Raw genomic sequence first — 20,350 nt, forward strand, 5'->3', positions numbered from 1 at the left:
TACCTTTTTCCATGTGAATACCACAAAATCTTTAAAGACGAGCTGATCCCAGTTTTATGCAGAGCATATAATTGTTCTCTCATATAAGTTGCCTCTGACCTTTGTACACACTCCTGCACTTCTTCGTTCCTCATCCACTTTTCTTCCAGATGACATACCAAGAACTCTTCTACCTGTCTCCCTGATCACCTCAACCGTAGTTGTCCAGTCATCTGGAAGTCCTTCTTGGCCACCCAAAGCCTGCTTCAATCACTGAAAACAACACAAGCCTCTTTCTCTTTCAGCTTCCACCACTTTGTCTTCTTTTCTGCCTTTTCCCTCTTCACCTTCCTCACCACCATGGTCATCCCGCACACCACCATCCTAAGTTGTCTGGCCACACTCTCACCCACTACCTTACAATCACTAATCTCCTTCAAGTGACATGGTCTGCACAAGGTATAATCCACCTGTGTGTTCCTACCTCCACTTCTGTTGGTCATCCTATGCTCCTCCTTCTGGAAGACAGTATTGACCACAGACATTTCCATCCTTTTTGCAAAGTCTACAACCATCTGACCTTCAGTGTTCCTATCCTGGATACCAAACTTTCCCATCACTTCCTTGTCACCTCTGTTTCCTGCACCAACATGTCCAGTGAAGTCTGCCCCACTGACCACTCTCTCACCTCTGGGAATACTCTCCTGCAGTTCATCTAATTCACTCCAGAAGGTCTTCTCCTCAAGGTCACATCCTACTACATTGAAGATGACCTCTTCAATTTCTAACTTGAGACCGATCACTCTGTCTGATACTCTTTTCACTTCTAGGACATTCCTGACAAACTCCTCCTTCAAGACGACTCCCACTCCATTCCTCTTTCCATCTACACCTTCATAAAACAGTTTAAAACCTGCTCCTAAGCTTATAGCCTTGCTACCTTTCCACTTGGTCTCCTGAACACACAGAATATCCAACTGGTGAATCTTAGTATTAGTATGTCTACAAAGTTGTATATTTTTCTTAGTTATCTTATCTTAAGTTATTTGGTAACCCACCTATTCACCATGGATCAAACTACATTAATATTTCAATATTAAAATATTCAATTGTGAACATTGGCTCCACTGTGAGCTCAAGAAATAGGATATCTACAAGTCCATTTTTATTTGCAGATATGCTGACGGAGATGATGTCACTGAAATGTGAAATTCATTGAAAGTCAGTTTTCCACTCAGTTGGATATAAAACCCGAAGTGAATTGTGTAATATATTTAGCAGCGATAAAAGGTGACTTCTGAAAATGACTATGTTCTTTTTCTCCTCCCCCAAAAGAGACTCCTTGGCCTCAGAATAAAAGAGTCTCAACTCTCGAGTCTCAAGAGTTGAGGACTCAGACTTTGAGGAAACCACAAGGTACTGGTCATCTATTTAATTTATTTTGATTATAGAAGGAATCACAACGTTCTATGGTTATTTGTGCTTATTGATATTTTGTTGATTGTTTGAATATATTCATGTTAAGCCCCGTTAATTAATTTCATATGTGAAATGCCTATATTGCTATTGCAGTCTTCAATAGTGATGTAGTATATATGTATATTTACCTTGAGCTCTCTCCACACTGCAGCCAAGCCATTGGACGAGAACTGCTGCCTAAGTATATCTGAATATAGAGCCTTAACTTTCTTCAGCTGCCTCTGAAACCGATACTTTAAATCATTGTAGCGGTTCCTGTGCCCACTTTTGTGAACTGTGTCTTTCTCCCATCTTAGCTGTCTGAGTTTCGCTGTGAACCAAGGTTTGTCATTTGAATAACTCACTTGTCTCCTCACAGTAGCTGATCCATGAAGTCACTGTGTCTGTCACGAACCACCTCTGTTTGGTCAATTTGGTTTGGACCGCTTCCTGCTCCCGCCTCTCTCTCCACCTCTCTCTTCCAAGATTGGGGGTCTTTTTCCCACCACAGACACACACACACTTGAGTCTGATCCCGCAATCATCCTCTGCATGACTTGAACACCGGCCAAATGACAACCGGTGTTATGACCCTCCGTGTTTGTCTCGACATCTTGGATGGTTCATCTCTGGACCATGGACATTTTGCTGCCATGCGCTTTCATTTGTGTGTTTTACTGATTGATCTCTTTTTGTTTTCCATTGTGTCTGTGCCTGATAAACCTGGTTTCACCAAGCACAATAATAGGGGAGTCCTGAAAAGTTTGCACCATGTGCAGGGCTGGTCTGCTAGCACGCACTGAGCCTCGTGAACGCAAACTCATGTGGAGAGTAAAATGGCTTCACTGTAAGACATTCCAGAGTGGGAGAGCAGTCTTGCACAATCACCGACACTTCTGTACACCACCGATCGTTGATGTAGAAACATACTCCTCCACCTTTGGTTTTGCCGGTGAACTCCAGAACCCTGACACTGACAGTGGAATCCCTCCAGATGAAGCGCATTGTCCAGGATGAGTTTACTCAACCATGTTTCTATGAAACACAAGAGGAAAAGTCCCTGTTCCTTCTCAAGATCATGTTATTGCTGAGCAAGTGGACGTTGGAGAGGAATATCCTGGGAATGGGTCTGCGCAAGCCACTTCGGCGAAGGCGAACGAGTGAACTGGCTGAAACGTATCTCTGGTGTAAGAATGCCCGGTTGTACCTTAAAAACACAAAAACAAGCAAAATAACATGCACGATAATGCCAGGCCTGTCACTGATCAAACTTGGAACACTCTTTCATCATTATACCATGATGTTCAGGGGGTTTGGTCGTCCTAAAGTAGCATCGTCTCTGCAACCAAAACAATGCCTAATGAGTGCTTCACCATCCATCGCTGCTCAACTCCTCCATAACTGTGATCAGCTGCAGCCGGCGGTGGTGACGAGGCTACGTGAACATGCAGCGATGGCAACGAGAAGAGTTGAGTCATCATCCAGTCCATCCTCACCTCCTCCATCACTGTCTGGTACAACAGCGCCACCTCCAGCAACAATAGCAGACTGCAGCGCGAGAAAGTGATCGGTTGCAGCCTGCCACCTCTTCAGGACCTGTATGCCTCTAGGACCCAGAGACGTGCAGGTCGGACCAGAGCCGACCCTTCTCACCCTGGACATGGACTGTTTGATCCTCTTCCCTCTGGCAGGAGGCTATGGTCAATCCAGACCAGAACCTCCCGTCACAGGAACAGCTTCTTCCCCTCGGCCTTTGTTGTTTATTTTATTTTTTATTTTTTGTCAGCACTTTATTCCAAAACACTTTCCTAGTTGGTGGGATCCCCACTGACCATGGCAATTTCATTCTTTCAGATTCTGATGTTTGGGGGATCTCTGAGATGAAATGTGTGTGCCATATCTGAATGGTGTACTTGTTTATAGTCTGAGAGAAAAATTTGAGAAAAGTCCTGCAACAACAAAATTAGGGTGGTATGAAATTAAGATGTAAGTAAAGTGCAATGAAAATATTGCCACAAAATTGGCTGATTAATTTTCAAAACTGTGTCAACAGGTGCTTTCATGAACAGTTTTTACTGTTGGGGGGCGCCATCACTTTCTTTATCATTTTTGTCTTTGCAAGAACTTCTCCATAGTTAATAACTATCACAGACTTGCGGGTGTCAAGTCAATTCAGAGGCACACTATGCCACCATATGTGTCTAATGCTTTAAAACTGAGCATCTCGCGGCCCTCACGGCCCAAAAGTGTAAAACAAACAAACTCTTAAATATAAAATAAAGCTGCCCAAACTGGATGAAGTCTCGTCAGGGTGTCAAATTTGATTACAGAAGAGAAAGGCCACTGCAGGATGGTTCCTGGAGGCCACACGGCTGCCTTGTGGTTAGCAGTCTCGTCTTGCAGCAAGAAGGTTGCGAGTTTGATTCCAGGGTCGGACTGGTGGCATTTGCGCATGGAGTTTGTCAGTGTGCTCGTGGGTTTTCTCTGGGTACTCCGGTTTCCTCCCACGGCCCAAAGACATGCTCAGAAGTTAATTGGACACTCAAATTGCCCCTCGGTGTGTGAATGGTGTGCGTGCCCTGCGATGCACTGGCAACCTGTCCAGGATGCACCCTGAACAGGAATGGGCAGTGGTCAACTGACAATGTGTGTATGTCTTTACTTCACTGGTAACACAAATAAAAAAATAAAATGATAAAGAAATCAGCACGTTTAAAGGCTTCCCACTATTTTTTTTTCACATTACTTAAATTTGGACCACATACACTAACCCATGGTTCAACAGTAGTGAACAGTGTTAGGAATATAAAACTTCACCTTAATTGATGGTGTGTGAAAGAACCATGTTCCATAGTCATCTGCTTATCCCTTGCTGGGTCACGGGGGCAGCAGCTTCAGAAGGTTGCGCTAAATGCCCTTTTCCTGGGCAACATCCACCAGCTCCGTTTCAGGCACTGAAACACCTCCAAAGGGAGGCGTCCAAGGGGGCATCCTCAACTGACCCTTCTCAACATGGAGAAGTAGCATATCTTCTCCGAGTCGCTCCCGAGTGACAGAACTCCTCATCTTATCCCTAATGGAGACCCCCCTCACCCGTTATTACAATTGTAGGTATTGTTTTTGTAAAGTACGTATAGGCTGTGAACATTAACCTTATCTATCATGCTCATAATATTTTTATACTGTTGTTAAAAAAGTGCTGTGGAGGGTTTGTAAAGGTGCGAATACACATAAAGTAGTCACATAATCTGCCACCTATTGCAGGTGGTCCCGGAATCCAACACCTGCATTAAACGAGGAATAACTGCATTTCAAAAACACAAAATCACCTTTCAGTGATATCTACAGTGAAACATTAAAACAAAACTAACCGTGCAGAAATGAGGCGGCCTCGCTTCTCATTTCAAAATTGGAACTAAAGTTGCTTTTAAGTGGGAATCAGAGTTGGTTTCAAAACTCTAAAAAACACCCGCTCTGACCTCAGTCCTTTATTCGGTGGAGCGGAGCACGAGCTGAAGAGCATTCAAAACAAGAGCTTTTAGTTCATTTGGTTTGAAGAGGCTTTTCTCCTCCAACACTCCCACCTTTTCGATCAGCATGCACACCGGCGACCGTGACCCACACTCAAACAGCCGCTTCTGTTTTCTTAGGAAATATACAATCCTCCACTCTCTGCATGAACTTCCACCCTCTCACTCATCTGGCTCTCTCCACTTAGCCGTCAACTTTGAACTCTCCTCAACACTGCAGCTGTGAAGTGACAGAATAGATGTAGAGGCATGAAAAGCCACTTATAGTTTGATGACTGCACAGAGCACAGAAGAGGAGAGTGCCTCGGTATGAAAAGAAAGCGAGTTGCTTTAGCTGGAGCGATTTATGGAAAATAAGGCAGAAGACAAAAGATTTTGTTAAAGTTCAAAGTTGCCTTTTTCAGAAATATGTTTTTATTTTATGATTTTACTTGATCCTAAAGTTTCTATTCAAATGTGGAAAAGAACGCAGCAGAAGGAAATTAAATTTACTTTAGTTACTTTGTTTTTAACAACGTATATCTGTTTTTCTGTGTTACAACTCAACCAGTTATGGACAGACCTGAAAGACATTTTCAGGATGTATCGGGATCATGGTGAAGGGAAGACGTGATTGGATTTAAGGGCTGATCAAAAGGTGCGTTTGGTTTTGCAGTTCTATTGTAAGACTTTGTGTCCGTTATTCCCAATCCTGTGACCTTCTAGGGTTAAAAAGAAGCCTTGACTTCTTGACTTAATGAAACACAACATTGAGTAAAATCAACAAAGTTTGCCTCTAATGGTTCGAGCAAAGCGGGACCCAAATGCCTTAATGAATAAGACTCACAGGAGATCAGAGTAGCAAATAAATGTATTTCATTTTAACAAAGAATTAACAACAATAAAACAAAATTCGAAGAATCCAAGCAGAAAGCGTCGTCGAACCGGGAGATCCAAAAAAGTAGGAAGTCCAAAAACTGAGGTCGTTGCCAAACCAGGAGGTGTAGACAAAAACTGAAATAAGTCCAACCAAAAGCGTCAACGAACCGGGAGGTCACGAGTGAGGAATCTGAAAATACAAATACAAAACGCGATGATCAGGGAAAAACAAGGTCACAAACGGTTGTAAAAATGAACTCACGAGGGACAAAACAAAAATCAGAGGAAACAGGAAACACGCAGAGATCGGAAGCAAACAAAGAATACAATCTACAATAACTCAGGCACCAGGGAAAAACCAAGAGATCTGAAAAAACGCAGACAGCAAGCGGACAAGGAGAATGATATGCAAAAGCCAATTACCTACAGATGAGTTGATTCGATCTGGCACCCGTTGCTGGAACCAAGGTGCTTAAGAAGGAGAGGATGACGATCTGTAGATCAGTTCCAGCGATCGTTAACGCCATTAACATAATTCATGTCACTGCGCATGCGCGACACCTGACAGCGAAGTCGGAAACTTTTGGTTTTGCGTGTAATTAGCTGCCGCTAACACCAGATTGGATGCGATGGAGAACGTTGGAAGAGGATTGTTGGATGGGATGTTTTTTTTTTCAAAACGCTGAGTGACGGAACAACAGACCGCTCTAAAGTTGTGTGCTCAATTTGTGAGTCTGAATTCCGCTACCATCGTAGTACCTCCACGCTAAGATATCATTTGAAAGCGAAACACCCAACGGAAAGCATCGCATCTACTGCCAGCCGCCAGACAACGCTCCCCGAGTACAGTCGGTCAATCTCCAAACCTGTGAAAGAAAAAATCACGAATGCTTTGGCAGTTTGGGTTGCTGGCGATTGTCGGCCAATTAACAGTGTGGAGGATGCTGGACTTAAGCATGTCTTACTATTGGCATCGGGGGACAGTTCATTTGAACTACCGTCAAGGAGCACAGTTATGACTCACATTCATAAACTCTTTGACACCGAAAGAGCACTCGTAATGAGCATGCTTGACAAAGCTGCTTACGTCACCCTCACCGGTGACCACTGGACATCGTTCATCAATGACAACTACCTCGGTGTCACGGCACATTTCATTGACGAAGACTGGAAAATGCGATCGCTTGCTTTGACTGTAAAGAAAACAGAGTCACGATTTATAGTGGAGACATGTGCAGAGGAATTCGTCGATGTGAGTGATAAACTAACCACACTGTGAACCGACAGTGCTCGTAATGTGATCGCTGCTGCCAGCCTACTGACGTTTGAACATCCACCATGCGCTGCTCACATTTTGCAAAGGACAGTCACCGTCGCCCTAAAAGACAGCGGTTCTATTTCATATGTGCTCCGCCCTCTAACGGCCTTCGCTATTGGTTAATCCATATCGTGGCACTGGCCTCGGCCTGAGACTTCGAATGATTGGCTCTCCACCCAGGAAGACACCACCCACCACGTATAACTCTCCGCTGCTACCGCCGCTCTACTCCTTTTTCCACTCAGCCTGCGACTACAACCATCGGGTTAACATGGAGCGTTCCTGTTCGTCCTGCGCTGATTTACTCGGTGAGTCCGACAAGCATGACGCCTGTGTTTGCTCGGGGCCTGATCACCTGAGTCTGCTGGACTCGTGTCCTGCCTGCGGGAGCGGCGCAGGCGGGCAGGTCTAGCACGCTGGAAGGGAGTCGACCAAGAGCCAGCCTCCCTTCCAGCAACTCGGCCTCCTCAGCCCTCTCACAAACCACCTCCAGCGAAGATGGTTTGGTCGGACGTTTCGGTGGAGGATGAGCGTCGTTTTTACGAGGAGGAGGTCCACCTCATCATTTTTCCCGACGACGACGACTTGGGGATTTCTCAGTGCCTTTGTACGCAAAGGCAGCGAGGAAGGCAAGGCGTCCAGACCCTCAGCCACGGTTCCTAAGATGACCAGGCTTTGGGCTCACTCGGCGAAAGACCTTCAGGCGCCCTTGACTATCAAGGCGCCGCCTAAGGGCTACGCCGTGTATTGCACTGTGGAAGGCGTCGACCCCACCAGGGGGCTTCCACCTCTGGGGGACAGTCAGGGACAGATCGAAGTTGGTGGTCCTTCCGGCTCAAGTTCATCTGGATCTGATCTTTTGGGCCTCCAGCAGTCGTCACACGAAGAAGGAACGGCATCAACAGTCTAAGCGGAGGAAATGCATACAGAAGTCCCTGCGGCCACGTCGCGTGCGCCAGAGCATCCACCCCAGGTGGTTCTAGAAGGGCTCTGTACGACTCCGTGCGAACCACTGGCTGCCGCTTCGCTGAATGTTTTGCCCTTGAAGACGGCTCTTCTTCTAGCCTTAGCTTCAGGTAAGAGAGTGGGCGATCTGACAGCCTTGTCTGTGAGCCCACGGTGTATGTCTTTTGGTGAGGGTTTGACCTCTGTGACCCTTCATCCAAACCCGGCTTTTACACCGAAGGTCATCACGGCTTCGTATCGGTCTCAAGTCTTGATGTTGAGGGCCTTTTATTCCCCACCTCATCAATCTGATCAGGAGGCTAGGATGCACCGGTTGTGCCTGGTGCGGGCCCTAGCTTGCTATGTGGACAGGACAAAGGACTTTCATCAGACCAATAGTCTGTTTGTCTGCTATGGAGGGAACCTGAGAGGCAAAGGTGTCACTTCGCAGCGCCTTGCCCACTAGGTTTGTATGGCCATTTCTGCTACATACAAAGCTGAAGGCTCTGTGGCCCCAGAGGGCCTCAGGGCTCATTCAACTAGGGCCATCTCCTCATCTGCTGCGCTTTTCGGAGGTGCTTCTATGGAAGACACTTCAGTGGCTCACACTGTTTTGTCTATTCAGGGATCTTCGACCTTGGCTGGACCCTCTGGTCGTTGAGTTGTTCTTTCCTGTCAGGTCTTCTGTAAGGCCATGCTGGGAGTGAACTAATCCCTACAGCCTTCGCCGAGGTTTTTAACCAGTAGCGAAGGCCGTTATAGGGCGGAGCACATATGAAATAGAAATAATGGTTACTCACGTAACCCAGGTTCTATGAATATGTGCGTAGCCCTCTAACTGGCCTGTTTCCGCTGAGTTCCAAAAGGAGCAGAGCGGCGGGAGCAGGGGAGAGTTATACGTGGTGGGTGGTGCCTTCCTGGGCGGAGAGCCAATCAATCGAAGTCTCAGGCCGAGGCCAGTGCCTCGATTGGATTAACCAATAGCGAAGGCCGTTAGAGGGCTACGCACATATTCATAGAACCTGGGTTACGTGAGTAACCATCATTTTGAAAACGTCCTCGCTATAAGCCGGAAAATAGTTGGACATTTCAAACACAGCCCATCAAATGCATGTGATTTAAGAGCACAACAGACTGCACTCGGACAGCAGGAAGAATCACTGGTTCAGGATGTCTCCACCCGGTGGAATTCTACTGAGATGATCAAACGAATCCAACGAAACAAGGATCCACTGGCTGCATCCCTGGCTCAGCACAAGACCAACATTGTGACGTTGACAGCACAAGAGATTTCTAAACTGGAGAAGCTGGAGCACTTACTTGAGCCATGCAGGCAAGTACATCTTTTGTCCTCTCTCATATGTGGTTCAGTATGTGCAGTGTGTGTTTGTGTCTGCGTGTGTGTGTGTCTGGGCATGTTTTGCAGGACTTGTGAGTACCAACTCTTGACAGGCCACTTTCTTGTGAGGACATTTGGTCTGTCCTCACAAGGTTTAGAGGGTTAAACATCAGTAAATGTAGTTTATTATAATTAGGTGCAAGTTTGGTTCAGAATCCTGGTTAAGGTTAGCCATATGTTTTGGATGATTGAGGGTTAGAGGCTGGGGATTATGTCAATGAGAGGTCCTCACAGAAATAATGAAATATAACTGTTTATTGATTGCTTGAAAAAAGGCCCTAAAACTGTACCTTCTATTGCAGATATGTCACTGAACTACTTGGAGGAGAGCAGTATGTTGCATGTTCAATGGTCTTGCCAGCCTTGTGCCACTTGTCCCGAGTGATGGCGGTGACTGACGATGACTCTGCCTATGTTTTAAAATTTAAAGAAACCTTCAGAGCAGACCTTGTCAGCCGTGGAGAGAGAACCAATCTACCTTTTTTTTAACTTGTCTTTATACACAGAACAATGCCAATCCTTAACTGGACAAAAAATTCTCAGCCGTGAACACTCCAATGGCGAGCAACGAGAAAAACAACTTAAGAATGCAGGCAAGTTCAGTCAAGCGTGAAAACCACCCAAAGCACCAAAATTGGTTGAATTCTTGTTTGAACTCATATATTACAACATGAGCTACAATATTGTGGAGCAGTCCTGAAAAAAATACAAAATTAAAGTGTTTCCATTATATATATAAAAAAAAAAATATATATATATATATATATATATATATATATATATATATATATATATATATATATATATATATATATATATATATATGTTGATCGTTTGGTCACACAAAGCAGTCATTAATGGGCAACACATCAGTGAATGAGAATATCAAACAGGTACAGTCGGACAGGACGGATTGCAAACACCAAACCTTTCTTCTTTATAATTCGCACAAAATTAATCAGGGAACAGGAAAATGAAAGTGCAATGACAATGTCTGTGTGAGTTGAGTGAGAACAAAGGTAATTACAACCGAATAGCAAACTGGAATTTGACTTGTAATTCCCATCGTGGAGTCTGTAGACCCTCTTAACAGTGATGGCCAGGACAGTCCACTGATGCAGAAATACAGTCTGTCAATAGTATACTTTCAAGACTTCTAACTTTCATCATTTCATTGTACCAGAACCTTTACACCTAGCAAACACAATTTCATGGTGAAACAGCCATCTACATACTCAACTAACTTTTTTCTTCTTTCTCCATGGTAACAGGATTACTAGCCTCAATGACCCTACTACTTTTGGTATCGATCTGCTCTGCTCAGCCTCGGAGCGTTCAAATACTGGAAAATATCTCCGGGCTGCCACTTGTTGATGAAAGCGTTTCCTCACAACTATACATCACCATCTCTGCAGCATGTAAGCAGGTTGAACCCACAGCAATCGGACTCAGAGGCTTAATCATGCTATTGCCTTACTCAGGCTATTCTCTGCATGTAGCCGTGGTCACAGTCTGTACTTACTCAAGCAGCAACACGCATCACATACTCTCGTTCCCCATCCTCCTATTACCTGGGATCAAAGGTCAAACCTTCCAATCTGGAGAGACATGAAGAACAGCAACACTTTTCATGGTGAGGTGAGTGCAATGCACGCACGTGTACTGGCATCTGTTCCATGAACCAACGCTGTGAATTCATATAAAGTTAGAAGTACAATAAAGTAGACAGTAGAGCGTGACCCTGAAAGTCATCTCTAATTCTTTTGACTTTTCATGCAGAACCAGCAGGCTACAGGCCTGTTTAAAGTACTCTTTTATAGTACACAATTAGCTATAAGAGTGTTTCTCATTGATTTCATAATTACACCAAGAATCAGATGTAATTGCATCATGAACATGTTACATTGTTCTGTAGTCCAGTAAGTGAAGGGATGACCGTTGAACTTTGAAACAGAGTTTTCATCCTCAGTTGAAACAAGCAGACTCACAATCACCCGATGACAGTCCTCAGACACCTGACTGGTGAAGTCGTGTGTGATAGATGAGGTGGAGCAAAAACCTGCACCACCCAGTCCTTTGAGGACCGGTTTAGACACCCTGGCCTCAGTGTGGCACTGCCATCCCTATTTCATGCTCCAATTGATTTCACTCGTTTTTTTTTTTTTTATATACTTTATACTCGCACATTACTTCAACTGGGACATCCATGCTTTTAATTTTGTGATTCCTGGTTGTTCCTTCATTTCCCTTTCCTGTTCTCTCTCCAGCTTTCCGAGCGACACAGCTGGCGTGCATTTGGTAATTGAACTTTCCACGGATATCAACTCCTCGACGCCAGCTTGTGTCGCCAGATGGTTTCTTCGCGTCCCTAATGGTAAACTCTCCCAAGACTTCTCTCTCGTTTAAGCTCCTTCGAATATTCTACAGTCCTTGCGTGCTTGATTTCCTTTTCAGCCGTGTCCTTACTTCTTCTCGCTTCGTCTCTGCTTTCATTTTCCATCTCTGGTAGATCTCCGCGTGTGAGTGTTTTGTTGATCCCACTTATATATATAGTTATTTCCTCATGTGTGTTTTCCACCGCCGAGCGTTTTATGTTAATGGGGCCTCGCGAGTATCTTCCGAGTGCGTTTGTGTTCTCCCCGTTTTATTAGGCTTCATTATAATTCTCCTCTCTTTTTTTCCATGTTTTTCCCCAGCCCTTTCGTGTAATTCCTGGTCCGTCTTCTGGTTCCAGCACCTTTCGTTCGTCTGTGTAAAACCTCGTCTTGTTCATTAAATAATTTAACTTGTCTCCGTGCCTTCTGTCGTCCAGCACACATTGCACCTGGGTCTGACCTTGAGACAGCCAAAACAGGCATGTCCCGGTCAGGTTCGACATGAGATGCTATTCCAGGTGTCGCTGGGTCTTGTTCTTGAGTTGACAGATGAATATGAGGACGTGAGAGTTTTGCACTCGTCAGTTATTAAGGCTGTATCAGTCTGTCAGGGTGAAGAAAGAGCTGAGCCAAAAGACACTACGATTTAGATGATCCGCGTTCCTGCTTCCAGTTGTCTTCATAAGTCAATAAATCAAATCACACAATGCATTTCCAGAAGCCTCCTTTCAACAGGGGGAAGCCAGGACACACTGTCACTCGCTCTTGTTTTTTATTTGATCTGTGTTCATCACGCAAATGTAAAACGCGCAACTCCGCATCCACAAATGTCTGTTTAATTTATCATTACAATTGATTGATATTCACCAGTGCTCCAAGCTCTTTGTGTTGATTTTCTGAAGGTTTTGATGAGAAGATGTGTGCAACAGTGTCTCGGGGGAGTTTGTTATCCCATCACGGACATGGCCAAGTTCACCCCAGGTTTTATGATGAAAGCGGAGCAGCAATAGGAGTGGAGTGATGTTGACGAGCGGCTACCTGGAGAAGCTGCTGATGCTGATGCCTAGCAACCATGACAAGAGAGAGAGACTCTCCAGACCAAGTACTGACATGGAGTAGTTTCTTTTTTACTTGCAAACCATCTTTTTTTGTTATAGTTCCTCAGGTATATACTTCAGAGCATTTAAACATATATTTTGTTTTCACCTGAGCTTCACCTTCACCTTCTTCTGCCGCTTATCCGGGGTCGGGTCGCGGAGGCAGCATTCAGAGCAAGGGAGCCCAAACTTCCCGGTCCGCACAAACCTCCTCCAGCTCTTCCCGGGGGATCCCGAGGCCTTCCCAGGCCAGACTGGAGACATAATCTCTCCAGCGAGTCCTGGGTCTTCCCCGGGGTCTCCTCCCGGTAGGACATGCCCGGAACACCTCCCCAGGGAGGCGTCCAGGGGGCATCCGAATCAGATGCCCGAGCCACCTCAGCTGGTTCCTCTCGATGTGGAGGAGCAGCGGCTCCACCCCGAGCTCCTCCCGGATGACCGAACTCCTCACCCTATCTCTAAGGGTGCGCACAGCCACCCTGCGGAGGAAACTCATCTCAGCCGCTTGTATCCGCGATCTCATCCTTTTGGTCATTACCTAAAGCTCATGACCATAGGTGAGGGTGGGAAAATAGCTCGATCGGTAAATGGAGAGCTTCGTCTTGTGACTCAGCTCCCTCTTCACCACGACGATACAGCGACCGCATCACTGCTGCCGCTGCACCGACCCGTCTATCAATCTCACGCTCCCCTTTTCCCTCACTCGAGAACAAGAACCCGAGATACTTAAACTCCACCACTTGGGGCAAGAACTCTCCACCGACCTGGAGAGAGCAAGTTGTTATTTAAATCAGTCAGAATATTATAAAAATGATGCTTATGATGCTTATACTGTATACACAAACCAATGAAACAGGTAAACATTGTCACCATAATAAGTCATCTGTGGATCATGTGTTTCTAATGAAAATATTTTTAATGTTCAATTTGTGTTTCAGGCAAATCGAATGACATTTTAAATGCCAAGTGCCACACACCACACTTCTGCCTCCAGATATTTGATATTTGTTAAGTTAAAACCACCTCAGACGGCGTGCAAAAACGTGGAGCGTGTATGAATAATGATCTGGATTAATGGTTTGTATAGTGTGAAATGGCTATTGCTTGACTGCCACAGTCATTTGGCGAGGTCACTGAGCTCGCAGGAACATGGTGAAATTCTGATTCCAACTGATCTTGTGATCCTGCTTAACATGTTTGCTTGATTCTTCATCTTACAATGATCATCTCAGGGGTCTTGAGAGCTGCCTTAGGAACTTGGGAAAAGAAGAACCCTCTTCATTCCCTCTCCAGATTTGGAGTGCAGCTTCTTCTCTAGATTGATTCAAATTGAAACAAGACCAGCATTTTCACATAAAACTCATCAATTCTTTCTCTTCTCTTTCACTTCAGTTCCAAATTAGAGTGATGCATTGCATTGTATTACTTTGTCTTTCATCTTCGAGACAAGCATGTGCCTCTGACAGGGTTTCAAAAACCCTGTCGTTTCCCTGGCTGGGGAGCAAAGACCATGCAACCTGCACAGCATCACGGTCATTTTATTGTTGAGCGCATTCTTTTTGTTCCTGCAATGCCTATGTTCCAACAACAGATGGCGAACTCTAGACTCGTCTTCTCTTGTGTACAGCCAACTAAGCAAGTGAAAATGAAAAGAAGGCATTTCCAGTAGAATAGATCGTCATGAACTCCACGGCATGTCCTCCCTCTATATGGAGAAGCAATGGCTCTAATCTGAGTCTCTCACGGATGGTGAGCTTCCAATAATTCTAACAGACGACAAGAACAAACATGAGTTAGAGGCAGTATTTCACACAATAATTTAATAAAATGGACAACCAACTAGAAAAAAACAGACGTGTACAATTTACACTTCACACCTCAGTCATAAGTGAAGCAATAAGAGTGTGTCCATCACTGGTGGCTCAGGACATATAAGTTCTAGTGGTCCATCAAATACCAACGTGAATATTCATTCATAAAAAAAAAATGTAATTTCAAATAGAATTGAAGAGTCATTCCTTAACATGAAGCTTGATGGACAGCAAGGTCAGCCAATCATTGTCAACCTCTGCCAGGGAACCTTTGTGGTTTTCCATCCTGTGTCTTTCCTTTTGTTGTGCAGCCATAGAAAATGATTCTCGGGAGTCCAACAAGCAGAGTGCAACCTTTTAGATATATACACAAGCAGATAAATTGCACCTTATGAGTGGTGGGCATAAAGGCTGCTTCAGCAGATGGAAGTCGTTTTCTTTCCTCTTTGATTCGGCGAAGATCACTTCAAGTGTGCGAATGAGTATCAGGGTCAAGTGATGACAACTAGGGCAGACCACTTATGCAACTATTCTGGAGGTCATCCATCAGCAACAGGGCCATAAACTTGAAATGTAAGAATATAGTCAAGCACAGGTCAGCTTCCTATATTTCAGTAAAAGGCTCTTAAAGAAACACAGGCGGCATTTCGAACATGGAACAGACCAACAAATTCACCTCATTGTATTCATGGAATAAAAAAGATGACACAAATATCTGCAATATCTGTTCATAAATCTGAAAAAAGCTGAAAAAAAATCACAATAAAAATGCTGAAAAACGTAACGGTCGATCGTAACAATAAAGGACTAGAAAAAACTTAAAAAGTTAAAATAAATTAAAATGTCACTCAGATTAAAGCAAACATCTCATAAACCTCATTAGGACAAAAACAAATAATTTATTTCAAACAAAATTCCTCATTATTGACATGCCAATAATGAACCTAAAAAAATGTAATTTTTACAGTTAAAACATGTTCAAATTATCACAACAAAATGCATTCATACAGTAAGGGAAGGTTCTCCAGTCAATACACTTGGTGAAGTGAAGACTTCTGCATTGTCTATCATGCATCCTCCAGACTCACACCTATCCTCTTTTTTGTCTGTTTCTCCTTTACATTTCTAACACTCTTTGTCCAACAGGTTCCCTGTCTCTACTCTCCACATCCCCAAAAAGTAAATCTAGTCTCCCTAACTTTGTCTCTTAACTTCTCCATGAGTCGTCCCTCTGATATTCTGGTTTCTAATGTTGTTCTTCATAGTCATTCCCAATGAAAACCTGAGCATCTTCAACTCTGACTCTTCTCTTTCTGCTTCTTGTCTTTCTGTTAGAGCAACTGCCTCTAACTCATACATCATGACAAGTCTCACGACTCCCCACAGCGCTGTGTTCTCTGGGACCAGAACAAAGAGTAGCAGAAAAGAAGCACAGTTTTGCAACATGTTGTGTGTTGTTTGTGATGTTGTGTTGATAATGAATTCTCACAATAAAAGTCCATCATTAAGCACTGTTTATGTCACTGTGCGGTTGCACCCCCAGCTGGACAAGCTGTGGCTGCATAAAGGCACAGAGTTTCTACAAGCAAACATAAGTCCAAGAGACACAGAAAGACCAAAATAACAAACCCAGACATGAAGCCATCGGATCTCTCATCAACAATGTACCAATTTGATAGCCTGTCAGTAGTAAAGACTCACAACTGTATATATCAGAGTCACTTCATACACAGAGTTTGTAGCGTTAGCCTCAAATTAAGGAAATATTTATCAGTAAATATTAAAAATCAGGACAGAAATTGAAAAAAATAATGAAGACAAAGCTACACAAAAAGCACTTCTGCATTTCAGATCAAATGGTTGAATAGTTTTTATTCTGTGTTTTGGAATAGAATTTAGCAGCAGCACTAGAGTTCTTGCATTACTTTAAGTGTTGAATCTTGGTTTTTGTTATGGCAGTCTTTTACAGCATTTGTGATGCTAATTCATATTAGACTTCTCATGTGTTGACATTTTGTTGTATTAGCATATACTTTGGCAATTGTGGTAGTTTGAGATTAGCTACAGCTACAATATTGTTGTAGTGTGACTGCAGTATATGTAGCAGTTATCATACTTATTGTATTATCAGAGAAGGTTTTTGGAATGAGACATGTGACATAAGCTGTCCTCAAAGTACGACATGGTTAGTGTTATTGCCATACTGGCATCATAATGATTCAAGTTAAAGAAGTATTGTACTGTACAAGTTAATCTTAGGGAGTACAAGTGCAGTAGTAGTTTTTGTAGTTGCAGCATAGTGGTTACATTAGAGACATTCACCGCTGTAGTGCTTGATGTGTGATATCTTAAGTAGCTACATTTGGATTGGTTTTTCAACACGTGGTTTGGGAGACGATGACTTAAGATTTAAATTTAAAAGAGGAGATAATGAGTTTTTGTCAAGCAAAAAAAGCTCCATGATTAGCAAATGTTTTGTTTCTTTGGCCTTCAGATAACTCCCTTACTTAATCTGCGGCACAAAATTAAAAAGCTTCAGAATGTCGGCTGTGTTGCAGAATGTTAGCTGAGCTTCTTGGTCCATCCATCAAGGGGAAAAAAAACATCTGTGCTTGCTTGTTTTGATCCACTTCCAATTCAGAACTCCAGAAGTTCTGTGGGCTCTGAAAGGTATGTGCAGAGGCGCTTCCACATTCTTGGACCCCCGACGGGAGCTTTCAGTAAATGACCTCGTACACGGTGGCTTTCTTGTCCCCAGAGCCGGTGACAATGTACTTATCGTCTATGGAAATATCGCAGCTCAGCACCGAGGACGACTCTTTTGACTGTCAAGGGAATCAAAAGAATAGAAGTGTGAGAATGTAATAAAAGGCTTTTGAGATTGGAAATAGTACATCAAGGATGGGGGGGGGGCAGCTGAGGTGGAGGAGAGCTGCTCACAAATTATCCTTTGATTTTGAAATCTCACCGTTTTGAAGTCCTACTGAGATTTTGAATTCAGAAAGTTGGACATGCTCATTACGCCAAGTGAATACACGATACACAACAAACTCGAATGGCAATTAAGTGAGCGCACACCTTCACCATGCTGCACATTCCATCCACATTTATTTACTCAATATTATTGCCCTATTTTTATTTTGTCTATACAATATGACTGAATGACAGCGACAGGAGATGTGACGAAGAGATTCATGTGACCAGCAGCGCAACACATTGCAGTTTCTCTGGACTTGTTCATCATTCATTGTGTGCACAATGGGCTGAGTTGTATTATCATATGGGGAAATTATTTTTGTAATGCTAACAAGCATGTCAATGTCCACACGGAATCTCTGGAAAGGGAAAGAGAGTTACCTGGAATATACTGGCTCCATAGGGAGTTCTCCAGGCGTTCAACAGATTGTCTTTTCCGGTGCTCACAAACCATTTCCCTGCAAACCAACGACAGAGCTGCTTCACAACGAGGAGTATCTCAGATTTCAAATGTATCCCACATTTGAAAACCAATCAGCAGTACTTGTTTGCATAGCAGAAAGTAAGGGTTATATGTAGCAAACTTGTGATGGTTCACCCGTGACATCAAAGCACAATATTTCACAAGAACATAAAAAATCCTGTGTTTAATACTTTTGCATATCTTCTAGTTCTAGTAGTTTTACATTGTCACTGCAATCACATCACATACCTTCTGTAGAACTAGCGCTTACAATAATTACTGATGACTGTAAGATCCATTCTATTGGTACTACAATCACAGTAGTAGTGGTAAATGATAGTGGAAGTAATCGTAGTAGTACAAGTGGTGGTGCACGGATGTGGTGGCACTGCTCTTAGCAGTAGGATAAGTTTTAAACAGCTCACTGGGATCACGCTAAAGTTGTAGGGGTAGTACGAGAACTATAGGTATGTACTGCTTCTAGTGGATGCTCATATCATGAATAGAAACACTAGTAGTAGTAGAGATTGTAATTATTGTTGGAAGCATCAGATATCACTAGTAACTATTATTGTACTCATTGAACAGTAGTTTTTATGTGAGTGCAGTAGTGTGTATAACAACTGTCATAGTTGGTTAACTTGCATACTGTTATATTATGGCAGCACCAACACAACAAGAGGCATTCATTGTTTAAAGTTTGTAGGAAAGGAAGAGGTATAAAGGATTGTTTCCAAAGGTGACAGATTTCTCACCACAGTGTGCGAATCGGAGTGAGAGCACACAGCTCTCATGGAGGTGAAGCTGGTACTTATCCGGTTTGGTGACGTGCAGAACCTCGACATTACTGTTTTCCATCCCCACAGCCAGCCACTCCCCAGTTGGACAGTAACCCAAAGAGAAGATCTACGAGGAAACAAGTTAAAAAAAAAAAAAGGACCTCAGTACTTATGCTTTTCTATCAGGTAATGCTTAACTACTTCAAGTCACTCATAATGTACAGTCTGCATACCTGTGATGTGAAGTCGTGTTGCTGCAGCTGTCGTCCTTCTCTCAGGTCCCAAGACCGGACAGTGTTGTCGAGGCCTCCCGTCCAGAGTTTGGTGCCGTCATTAGAGATGTCGATACAGCTGGCACCATCTGTGTGACCTTGGAATTGCCTGCACAAAAACATAATGAAAAATGGAACCACTCAAACACTTTATCCCAGTTGGACCTTCCATTCAGCAGGACTACAAGCGCTGAGTAGGGAGAAGCTTTTGGAGCGAAGAGGGTTAAATGTTAGACTGGGGGCAGCTCAGCGTAATGTGCAGGGGAAAGGTCTTCACATTTAGGATGTTTGCTTGCCACCACTCACATTTCCCACAGGTGACACTCAAGGACTGACATGGTCCATGCAGTCTTTAATCTACCGTATCTGGAAAATGTGGTCCTTAAAGAAGGGTAGACAGTTGCGAAGACTGGACACCTCTCCTGCTTAATTCCTTTGCTGCATTACTTCAGACACTCAGGAGCTCCATCAGGTACATGCAGGAAGAAAACTGCATTTTGGAACACTTTGGGATCCCCCCGCAAAGGCAACAACAGCCTCTCTGCTAGGCAGGACAGTCAGCTACAGTACATGAAGATAGTTGTGAGGGCCCATGGAATTTTCAGGTTGGAAAAACCTAAGATATTGACTGCTCAGCAAAATGATGTCCTGCAATGGCACATCCTCTTATGTTGGCTAAGAAATTAACCACAGTCACGTGACACTTGACAGCTTAGTAAATTACATTCATTAACAAGTTTCACCAGTGGATAATCTCTGCTGCTCAGGTGCTTACCGGACTAGCGTCTGGTTATGAAGATCCCAGACTGCAATGTTTCCATCCGAGCAGCAAGAGAAGCAAACTTTTGAGTCTGGACTGATGGCCAAAGCGTAGCATGCTGGTGCTGATGACGTAAGTTCCGCTTTGATCCGAGGAGTCGGTGTCGCCAAATCCCATATGGAGAGAGTGCTGGCCTCACCCCCGACAATCAGAGTGCGTCCGTCAGGAAGCAGGCGGCAGGATCGGATGTAGTTATCTCTGTTCTGATGGAGGGTGGCACACTTTTCATTATTTGCTTCAGCATGATGAACATGAGATAAGAAGACTACG

The 20,350-nt window shown here is 43.8% G+C and overlaps 1 protein-coding gene across 5 annotated transcripts in view; it reads right to left on the reverse strand.

Annotated features, from left to right (window-relative positions):
• Positions 1 to 14,800: 14,800 nt before the first annotated feature.
• Positions 14,801 to 20,350, reverse strand: part of LOC128762597 (transducin-like enhancer protein 4) — a 35,333-nt gene continuing 29,783 nt past the window's right edge. For all 5 annotated transcript variants that reach the window (XM_053870940.1, XM_053870941.1, XM_053870939.1 and 2 more), the window contains 5 exons: positions 20,036 to 20,283; positions 19,222 to 19,369; positions 18,965 to 19,115; positions 18,128 to 18,204; positions 14,801 to 17,595 (listed from right to left, as the gene is read on the reverse strand). In XM_053870940.1, coding sequence (XP_053726915.1) covers positions 17,488 to 17,595; positions 18,128 to 18,204; positions 18,965 to 19,115; positions 19,222 to 19,369; positions 20,036 to 20,283 — 732 coding nt within the window. In that variant the 3' untranslated portion in view covers positions 14,801 to 17,487. The remainder of the gene's footprint in view (positions 17,596 to 18,127; positions 18,205 to 18,964; positions 19,116 to 19,221; positions 19,370 to 20,035; positions 20,284 to 20,350) is intronic.

This window comes from Synchiropus splendidus, chromosome 7, assembly GCF_027744825.2.
Source record: "Synchiropus splendidus isolate RoL2022-P1 chromosome 7, RoL_Sspl_1.0, whole genome shotgun sequence".
Classification (NCBI taxonomy): Eukaryota; Metazoa; Chordata; class Actinopteri; order Syngnathiformes; family Callionymidae; genus Synchiropus; species Synchiropus splendidus.